The sequence below is a fragment of the Poecilia reticulata genome, linkage group LG19 (genome assembly GCF_000633615.1).
Source record: "Poecilia reticulata strain Guanapo linkage group LG19, Guppy_female_1.0+MT, whole genome shotgun sequence".
In the NCBI taxonomy this organism is placed as follows: domain Eukaryota; kingdom Metazoa; phylum Chordata; class Actinopteri; order Cyprinodontiformes; family Poeciliidae; genus Poecilia; species Poecilia reticulata.
In genome coordinates, this window is record NC_024349.1 from 5903598 (window position 1) to 5914962 (window position 11365).

The 11365-nt window shown below is 37.5% G+C and overlaps 1 protein-coding gene across 1 annotated transcript in view; it reads left to right on the forward strand.

Moving 5' to 3' along the window:
- Positions 1-10983, forward strand: part of LOC103481273 (rho-related GTP-binding protein RhoN-like) — a 36478-nt gene extending 25495 nt beyond the window's left edge. The window contains exons 3-5 of the mRNA XM_008436662.2: positions 639-748; positions 6775-6909; positions 10079-10983. Of these exons, the coding sequence (XP_008434884.1) occupies positions 639-748; positions 6775-6909; positions 10079-10333 (500 nt within the window). The 3' untranslated portion in view covers positions 10334-10983. The remainder of the gene's footprint in view (positions 1-638; positions 749-6774; positions 6910-10078) is intronic.
- Positions 10984-11365: the final 382 nt, after the last annotated feature.

The window sequence follows — 11365 nt, forward strand, 5'->3', positions numbered from 1 at the left end:
GCTAATCTACCACAGCTGTGTGGGATTAGCTAATAGCAGCGGCAGCTAATCAACCACAGCTGTGTGGGATTAGCTAATAGCAGCGGCAGCTAATCTACCACAGCGATCACTTATTAATAATCACAAAAACAACATCAAGCCTAAACATAATACTGTGAAAGACTGAATGTCCTGATCTTCGTGAGGGAAATGTTTGAGTAGTTTCTTTTGTGTTAAATCCTGACGCATAGTGGAGTTGTTGCCAGTTGCTATGACAACGGGTGTGTTTGTAGCATAGCGGACACACAAGAGGGAAAAGGTTTTGAGTTATTTTTCAACGGTTTTCCCGCGCTATTTTTCCCTTCCCTTTTGCTGAGGAGTATAGCACTCAATTAGTGCCTAGATTAAACCTAAACCTAAATGAAACCTGTTTTCATTTAGTTAACGGGATTCTTCTACCGCGGCAACGATAGCATGTCTTTTTGCCCTCCGGTGTTGCGCGCATGCGCGGAATTTCCGGATGTAAACAAGGGACCGAGTTGAACTAGTCATATTTGTTACTTCTGAATGTGCTCCATTGTTCGAGTCTCCGCCGGAGAAACAAAACAAACCAAAACCCATCTGAGGAAATATCTGTGTGTGTGTGTTTGACCCCGTAGGTTCGGCCTACTATGACAACGTCCGGCCGTTGGCGTATCCCGACTCGGACGCTGTGCTCATCTGCTTTGACATCAGCCGTCCGGAAACCCTGGACAGCGTGGTGAAAAAGGTCAGTGCGTCACATTCTCAGAAGCGTAAATGAGTCATCTTTTACCCTACTAACACTAAAGCTTATTAGGAAAACAAAAAATGGAGGAGAATTTGAGTTTTTTCTTAGTGCAAGGGTCACAATCTGTATGCAGGTTTGAGGAGCTGACTGTGTCTGAAATCCTTTCTGCTCGACTCAAACCGACAAAAATGATTTTAATGAGATAAACGACCATGAAAGTAAACGGACCTCATGTCGTTTGATTGTCAACTTCAGGGAAAAAAAGTAAATAAGATAATAAATAATTAAGATTTTATTCTGTTCACCAAAAGCTCAAACAAAACCTCATCATGGTCATCCATCCATCCATTTTCTTGCACCCTTTTTCCCTCAGTGGGGTCGGGAGGGGTGCTGGTGCCCATCTCCAGCTAACGTTTCGGGCGAGAGGCGGGGTACACCCTGGACAGGTCGCCAGTCTGTCACAGGGCAACACAGAGACACACAGGACACACAACCATGCACACACACTCTCACTCACACCTAGGGGCAATTTGGAGAGGCCAATTAACCTGACAGTCATGTYTTTGGACTGTGGGAGGAAACCGGAGTACCTGGAGAAAACCCACCATGCACAGGGAGAACATGCAAACTCCATGCAGAAAGACCGGGGCCGGGAATCGAACCCAGAACCTTCTTGCTGCAAGGCAACAGCTCTACCAACTGCGCCACTGTGCAGCCCCTCATCATGGTCAGTTTTTACATAAATAAAGTTTTTCCAGAGGTTACGAACCACAACTGCCCTCCAATAGCTGAAATCCTTTAATATTTGAGACAACATCTAAAAACGCTTATAAATAACTACACATTGATGAATTCTAACACAGAATATACCTTAATATGAGTCAATACGCACAGTGGAGATTGAGTTGGCATTATAGCAGAAGCTAACATGCTAAATTTTCCTCATCTCCTTTTGGCTGTTTTGGAAACGCCTTGCATTGTGCCAAGGTATTCCATCTGCAGAAGCTGCATTTTCTTTCTCTTATAGCCTATATGCTCTAAGGAAAAATAAAAAATCATGAGTGATTGACACTTAAGAGCCCAAACAATGCTGCAGCTGACACTAGATAAAACACTTACTCATAATGTACTCTGTTGTGCTTTTTGTTCTCAAAGCAAAGCAAGTTTGCACATCTGATTTGCAACACTTCAGTAGTTTTAAGATATTTGGAGGTTCTGTTTGTGGTTCTGAACATTTCTGATGAATTAGCCACCAGTGATACTATAATCTCTGCAACAGTATCCAGAATACTCTGTAGTAAAATAATTTGACCGGCAAAGCAAGCTGCATAATATTCTGTTATCAAGTAAGGGGCAATACCAAAGTCTCAACACTGTGCTCGTAAAGTCTCATGTACTCCTATATGTACGAAGCCCGTCTGGCGATATGAGGAAAGAAAATAGTAACATGATTACAAGTAGTAACTCGTGGGCACAGCTTGTTTAGTACATAGGAACCACTTAATAACTCATGTAAACTACGTAAATATAATAATTTGTGGGAATGACTTGTTTATTTTGTAGGAATGACAATTACAACAAGCCGTGGATACGAATTAAACAAGTTGTGGGAACGGCTTCTTTCTTTCACGGGATTGACTTAATTTGAACAAGTTTTCTATTAAGTCAGTAATTAAGTCATTGATCACGACTTGTTTAATTCGTTAACTACTCATGGGAACAACTTAAGTCATGACTACAAGTAAGTTGTGGCAACAAATTAAACAAGACCTGAAAACGATTTTTTTCGTAAATATGTGCCAACAATGACGTTTTAAATCTGGTGAATTTGCTGCGCAATCCTGCGTTTGGTTGCATCTTTCTTACTAGCTAGCAGCATGCTAGTAGCATGCAAACGCCTGTGCAATAAAAAAATACTCAAAGTTGGTATGAGGCAAACTCAAAATAGGAAAATATTAATAATTTTCTGTATTTTGATTGATTGATTAGACAAATTTTGTAAGACAAAAATGCTCTCTGTAGGAAAACCTTTATATTGATAATTCATTAGCAATAATTTGACAGCACTGCTGCTTTGAGGTTGCATTATGATGTTTAAAAATTTGCAGTACGAGTTGTTTGGCTTTATGTGCATTTTTATGGCTATTTAGATAAAAAATTAAAGACATAAAAATTATTCAGATGTCCTGATGGTAAATTCAAAACGTTGGTGTTTTCTTACCGCCAACTTTTTTTTAGAAGTTTACGATTGAACGAGTTAGCGTGCGGTGATTGACGCGTTTTCAGTCCGGAGACATTCCTGCCATCATTCATCAGTGAAATTGTCAACGCAAAACAAAACAGTTATTTTTCATGGTAGGCACATTCCCACATCTACAGGGGGTCCACTTCAGCGCTTTCCGTGACCTTTCTAAGTGACCTTGGTAAATGGTGGTGAATAAACTTATTTGAAATGCATGCACAGAATGCCAAAGTGACATGTTGAGTGGTCACTTTTATTTAAAAGTAATTTATCCTTTTGTGACCTCCTAAGTTTGTAATTTTAGGTGTGCCGTGACATCTCGTGTTTTTTTTTTTGGTCTTGCTTTCCATTTGAAAGCTTTCATCCTCAAATATCTTTGTGTCCGACCATCTCTGACAGCCTTTCGTATAATCAATGTTTGCACTCTCCAATTTTCCTTTTAGGCCTCCTATTCTTGCTCAGCTACAAAAATACCCTTTGACTGCTTATCACTTCCTTTTGTTGTCCTTGTTTTCCTCCATTCTCGGTTTATTCATCAGTCTCCATTTCTCATGTCCGTAAATATGTCCGCCAGCCTAAAACCTTTTTGACTCTTCAACCAACTTTTGTTTTTAACCTTTTGCTCCAATATTTAATTGTTACGCTTTATTGTTGATAAATACCTAAATGATCAATAATAAATAAAAATAGTTATCAGTATTACAAAAATACTGTAATTTCTGTTATTTTAAAAATGTATTTATCTGCTGTCTGTAAAGCAAATTGCCCTTTGGGGACAATAAAGTTTATCTAATCTAATTTAATCTGTTTGAAAAGAAACAATAAATGACAGATGTGGTTCAGTTTTAAATTATTCACCGGCTAGAAATAATAATAATAAAAGAAGTTAATTTGCGTTCAATTTTAGTACCATTTTTAGGCATTTATATTATTTTCTTAATAATATAAGAAAATAATATTATTAATAATAATATTATTAATTAATAGTAATATTAATTATTATTAATTAATAATAATTATTATTAATTAATAATACAACAGTTACCATTTAAGGTGGTGGCCACCTTAAATGGTGGCCACCAATTAAGGTGGCCACCATAATTGAAAGGTGGCACCATAATTGAAAGGTGGCCACCTTTCAATTATGAAAGGTGGCCACTTTTTATAAACTATTATTATACAAATACTTTGATTTTTTATTTTTTTGCTAGAATGAGCATTGTTGTACTGTTTGCTTTTTGTGCTGTATTGTGCTCTTCTATATGACATTTCCAGGGCAGGTTGTTAAAAATGTGAATTTGTTCTCAACCATTTACCTGGCAAAATAAAGGTTAGACTAAAAATAGACAAACCATTTTCTAGCCAGTGCCTAGGTAACTTTTACATTTTGTCTTCGCTTCTACTCAATAAAAAATGTGCTTAAGAGTTGCAAAACTTACTTGCAAAAAAGTTGGCATTTCAAATTTTTTTTAAATAAAGAACTACAGCTGTTTTACTTAAATTTGTGATTTTAGAACAAAGATAAAACTAAACTTTTACAATTAAAATGTTTGAAGCCGAGTTTTTGTACTTTTCCGATGGCACAATCTTCTTCCTGATCCCTACGACTAGTTACTGTGACTGCAGCTGTTTTTTAACCGATGACTGAACCCATGAAATTCAATCTTCTGTATCCTCCTTTTAGCTCCACCTTTGCATAACTGGTTTTTGCATGTTTATTTTGCACCATCCTGGGTGACGCTTGTATTTTTAGACGGAACTGCCAGTTGAGGAAAAAGCGAAAAGCAAAACAAAGCTTCATTTTGTCCCTTTCATGAACCAGACTCTCTGCTCCAGCAGCTCTCATTCTGATGCTCTTTTATGCACCAGTTCTTAACAGTAGCGCAGACAATAAGCTGCTCTTCCCATGGGCCCTTTGTGACTCATGTGAACGACTCCGTTTCACCAGTTGCGCGCACAGTCACGGCGAGAAAGGCTGTTGAAAAGGCAACGGCAGCGACGCTGGAGAACATACCAGCACCAGCGGCCAGGCAAACAGGAGAAAACAACACGTCTTTGTGAGGCAGAACAAATGGAGCAACAGTGATCAGCCTCTGTTTCGTTGTGGGAAGAGACTGGAAGGAGTCTCAGGGAGAAAGATGGAGGAAAAGCATTTAGTGGCGTGAGTCATGCCTGTGGTCTGTAATGAGCGCTGGCCGTCTTTGTCTTTGAATCCGGAGACATCCGGAGAGCAACATTTTGAAGCAAAACAGCTTCAGTAGATGTACAGCGACCGTCCATTAGGGCTGGACAACGAAGCAATAACAATATATTATCGAGACTGACACGCGATCAATATCGATAGATAACACATCTGATAGAATGTTCATAGAATACCAGCTATGGAAGGTTGGTGGAATCAACCAACTCGCTCACTCTTTGGTTACCTAGCAACTCACTCATTCTTTGGTTACCTAGCAACGACCTGTGGAGTAACTTGCATAGCAGAAGTTTCAGGTTTCACCACTATACCTCATCACTTCTTAGAAATGAACTCAGTTTGGTAGTGTTTGAGATACTATTTCACAAACCAAAAAAACTAATTAACAATTATTGATATAGACCAAGATAAAACGCTTACATGCGATACGTTTTTCAGCCATATCATCCAGCAATCGTTCCCCTAATAAAGGTGCTTAAAAGGCCTTAAAATAATTGTGCCTTTTGTTACAGCAGTAACAGCACTCTCACTGAAAAAAAAAAGGAAAATTGCAAGTAGAGCCTTCTGCCCAACCAACAAGAATGCAGCAAGTGGTTTCTGAATAGCATGTCAACAACAACACACTTGTCTTTTCCATCGGCCATTGTATGGCGCATACAGCGGTAAAACCAACTGACCAAAATGTTCTGGAGCTCCATTTCGGTTGCTAGGTGATGGCAGCGCTCAGCTTGGGTTGCTAGGTAACGAGGCTGGAGTTGCTAGGTTGGATTTGTTACATTTTTGAAACGGCTCATTTTCCAGACACCAAAAACCGGCTTGTTTGTAAAAGCAGTAGAAAACAAAAATAGAACAAAATGTGATTTTATTTTTTATTTTTGTGGCATTTCTTATAAATACAACTGAAACTTTTTTAATAAACTGTTTTTAAGTTAAGTTGATCAATGTGATTACATTTTTTTTTATCAAGGTGTCAATATGATGCTACACAGCACTGACTCTTAGCTGCTCTTCAAAATAAGACAGACGAATAAGGAAATCGCTACATGTAAATAACTACTGCAAACTTTAAAAAAAAAATTTAATAAAACCTGCATTGAAACTTACATATATTTTGCCACCACACATTGAGCAGGACGTCCTTGTGTAAAGCTGTAAGACATGAAAAAATCTCTCATATTTTCTATAACAACCTTATATTGTAACCTATTATCTGCAGAAGTCATTTCAAACCAAGTTGATGCATCAGTTTCACAAAAGTCAAGCTGACCTCCTCTGCAACAAGTTTACTAAAATCACCTGGAAGCTAGCTGTCCTGCTACCTCTTGTGATGTCATCATTAACAGATAATCTCCAAATAGAAGTTGAATGTTTTTTTTTGTCTCATGTTTGTGAAATCTTGTGGTGGAAATCCAAAATGTTGTATTTTGTTAGTGTTGTACCATTTGCTGTTGAAGCTTCGCACACCTGTGGGTGGTTTCTTTAAAAAGAGGTGAAGCAAATGAAGAAGTTTTTAGGCACCCAACCAAGAAGAATGAACTTTTAGAGACGAGTGCAGTGATTAATGTTCATCTATCTGACACACAGTGGCAAGGCGAGAGGCAGGAGTTCTGCCCGAATGCCAAAGTGGTCCTGGTCGGCTGCAAGCTGGACATGAGGACGGACGTCAGCGTCATGAGAGAGCTCTCCAAACACAGACTGATTCCCGTTACCCACGAACAGGTGAGAGCTACACCTTAACTCGTTTGTTTGAAGCTAAATGACACACAATATTTAATCCAAACTCAGTGGGAAAGTCATAAATAGGAGTGATTACTGTCCTCCCTTGCGCACGCAAACCAAACTTCTGAAAATTAATTTGGAGAATGATATTTGCTCCACATCATAACGTTCACAAATATGGAGACACGGCGAGCGCAAGAAAGGAGCTGGAACCCGAACAAAGACGGAGACAAACAGCGGTTGTGTGATAAAGCAATTGTTTTGTTTGTGTGTCTCGGAGCAATGAGCAGCGGCATGCATGAATTTTAATTGCCTATTTCCATGTAAATGTGAATTCACACTTCTTGGCAACCTTTTGTCAACAAATTACTTTTTTTTTTTTGCTAAACAAAAAGTAAAGGATCTTTGTTGGCTGTCAGTTTGCTGCGTCTGTGTGGGATCGATGAGCTTGCAGAAATCAATATCTATAGTATTCATGAATTCAGCTGATCGATCGATAGATAGAGTGAGCTTTGGATGCATACAAAGTTGCAACTATTAACATTTATTTAAAAAATTACTTTTAGGAGTATTTTTACGACACTCTACTTATTACTTTTTACTTGATTAATTTTTATTATGCAGTATTGCTACTGCTGGTTATGTAAGATTTCTGCTTACTCTACCTTCACTGAACAACGAACAAGATAGTTTTAACCAAAATTTCACCAGACATGATGGTTTTTAGTTTCATATTTTATACTGAAAGAAATTGATTTGGAAAAAATATATTTTTTCTGATTTTGTTATTTTGTAGTCATTTTATCTAGATGAATTATTTACATTTGTATCTTTAAATTACCAAAATTCCCTTTTATATTTTGGTTTGTTTGATAATTTAATATTTAAAAATTACGCTATCGGTTACTCAGTTCTTTCTATTAAAAACATTTTTACTCTAGTAATTTCTTGAATGGCTACTTTCTACTTGAACTTGAGTAAATATATGTTGAAATAGAGTTACTCTTACTTGAGTACAATTAAATGAGACAAAAATCCAGGACCGATGCCCAGAATCAAAGCGTGTTAAACTGTTTTTAGGCCACAAAGAATCGACACTTTATGTAGAGACTGAAATGTGAGAAAAATTACAGATTAAAGACACTGAAATAAACAAGTCTGAATTATTTCTCATAATTCTGAGATTAAAATCGGAATTCTGAGAAAAAAAGAATTCTGAAAAACTGTCGGAATTCTGAGAAAAAGTAGGAATTTTGATATTTAAGTCGGAATTCTAAGAAAAATAAATTCCAAGGAAAAAAATTCAGAATTCTAAGGTTTTTTTTTTTCTTCTTCTTTTTTGTCAGTGGTCCTAATCCTCTTTGAAAAAATACATTTAAACCGATTCTTGCTTTTTAAAAAAAAAAAAAAAAAAAAAGCTGATGCCGTAAAGTAATAAAAAATTTTAACACAATGAACCATTTAGTGATTATATTTAATGGCTTTTTAAGGCATCAAAGTAAAATAAATGCAAACAAAAGGCACATTTTTGTGAACATGATAATAAAGCAAAGAATTAATGTTTATGAAATTTAAAGATGTGTAGTTACTCACTTCATATCATCTTACTTTATCCAAATTTACACAACTTTGCTAAAGTATTTGACTTTTTAACATTACCATGAGAAACTTCAGTTTGTTTTTTGGGGATTTTAAGAGACGCACCAAAGCAAAACTAAAAGAACAAATCTGAAATGAGTCTCATGCATATAGATACACCCCCCTTTCCTCATACACCCCTAAATAAAATCTAACTCCCTTCTAAACTCATTGGAAATCCATGCATCACTTTCCTCCCACTTCACAATAACGTTTGGCTCTGGGTTTGCCCCTTCACGCAAAAACCCAATAAAACACACTGAAGTCTGTGTACCGTGACGAATGGCGGAAAAGTTTAAGTATTATTAATAATAAAAACTTCTGTAATTGACTGTAGGATGGTGTTGGACACCAGCAGGAACAAACAGAACCTTTATGTTTGTGTTTTACGGCTGTTAAATATTTTATTGCTGTTGGGAGTTTTTTCCCTTTGCCCCAACAAGCTATCAGGGTTTTATTACCGAAAGTGTGATTTGTTTTTGTCCCTGTATGACCAAACACAACGGTCTTACATCCACTACAGCGCCGAGTGGATGATCTGGCGTGAAATAAATCGACACAATAATCCACTTTAGGCCCGTTGGTTCACTTTGGGAGCCACAGGATTCCTCTTTGTATGAAAAAGTTTGGAAAATATAGATCCTTCCTTGCTCGCTTTCCTTCTTCCCTCCTTTTTTGTGTACTTTCTAGTTTCCTACTCACTTTGTTGTATCCTCTTTCCTTCCTAGACATTTCTTCCATATTTTGCTCCATCCTATCCTTCTTTCCTCCTTCCTTCCTGTTGTCCTGTCCTGATTTTTGTCTTAGTTGAATCTTTGTTTTGTCCTTCATGTCCAGAATTTAGTCCCTTCATTTCTTCCTTTCCTCCCTTGTCTTCTCCTTCCTTCCTTGTATCCCCTTACCCATTTTGGGTTCTTCTTTTCTTTTCTTTATGTAGTTTCCTCCTTTTCTCCTTCATAACTTGTGGCCTTCCATACTTCCTTCGTACCTTGTGTCCTTTCTATCCTACCTTCCAACCTCATGTCCTTAGATCCTTCCCTGTGTCCTACCTTGTGTCCTTCTTTCTGTCTTTCATTCCAATCTTGTCTTTCTTCCTATCCTTCTTATCTCCTTCCTTCATTCAATCCTTCCTTGTGTCCTCCTTTCCATCCTTCTTTGTGTCTTTTCTGTCCTTCCTTCCAATCTTCTCTTCCCATCCTTCCAACCTTTTGTAATTCATTCCATCCTTCTTTCCAATCTTGTCTTTCTATCCTTCTTCTGTCCTTCGATCCTTCCTTCCTCCCAGTTTTTCCTATTTTCATATTTAAAGCCTCACTACTTTAGAAACATCTGCTTTACGTTTTTAGTGAACTTTGGTATTTTGCATTTTGAAAATTTCCAGAAACGACACAGAACTCTGGAACGTCACGTCTAGAAAGGTTTAGTTTTAAAATGACCCGAGGGGGTTCGATRAAATTCCCAGCGCTGTCTTTGTTCGCAGGTGAAGTAATAATTTACTTGTTTTTGTAACAGACTCTTGTTCTGTCTTCAGGGGACCAATCTGGCGCGGCAGATCGGCGCTGTGGCTTACACCGAGTGCACCTCGAAGTTCTCCGAGAACAGCGTCCGCGACGTCTTCCACGTCACCACGCTGGCCTCCGTGTTCAACATTCATCGGCCGCAGGTCAAACGCGCGACAACGCGTCGCACCCACAAGCGGATCTCGCAGCAGCCGCCTCGGACTGAGATTCACGAACATCCGCCCGCCATCAGGAAGGACCGGGCGAAAAGCTGCGTGCTCATGTAGCGTCTGCTGATGAGCTCCACTGCACATAAACTTTTATAATTTATCTGTGAATTCCTGTCACATTTTTTGCACTGTAACAAGAACAATATGGCAAAAAAGAAAATAAATGGAGCTCTGAGTGATTTTTTTATTTTTTGTGGTTAATATTCTGCATAGCTCTGCTTGTTATTTTTCTTTTTGGCTGTGCTATTCATCCCGGGCAGGCCAGTGATGTGGCTGAAGCTATTTTTTTTTAAAGCTTTTACAAGAAATAATAATAAAAAAAGGACAGGAACTGTTTGGTTTAAAAACAAATTGCAGCAAAGTGAGTGGGGAAGAACTGAAGAATAAATAGTTTCGTATTTTAAATCCTGTTTTTGTCTTCATGTTCCAGGAAATGAAGCACAAAAGAGCTCTGAGAAATCTGTAAATACTGAAGAATGACGTTTTCTTTCAAACTGAAATAAAACAAACCTAAAAACAACCTCATGGGCTAATAAAACACTAATYTTCTTAAACCACAAGTGCTTTAATATGGAAAGAAAATTGCTCATTATATAACCTGAGATGTTGTGCATTTACTTTTGTTCTGGGTGGAGAAGTCTAGAAAGGATTTATGAGGATGCATATTATGTTGTTCATGCAGCTTTGAAATAAAAAAAATGGATCTGCTTAGTGTTCAAAAATATTTTCTCTTATTTATTCAATGTTCAGATGAATTTCAGGTAATGCAATTATCAAAATTTACAGAAGATGCTTTCCACATTTATTACGTCAATCAAAATTATTGCAGTTATTTTCACCTGAGTTGAAGCAAAATATAAAAAACAAGACAAATAAGCTATAAAACGTCACATATTAACATGCAGCTTATTGAGAACCTTAATGATGTATTTAATGGGTTTATTAGACTGTCAGGTGTTAGCACACCTTGGAAATAGTGATGGGCATTTATTGTATTGTCTATTTATCGTGATACGTTTCTTAACACTAAGATTTTTGATTTATAGTCTCCCTAAGCTGCCCGTATTTCTGGGATTGTTATTTTTACTA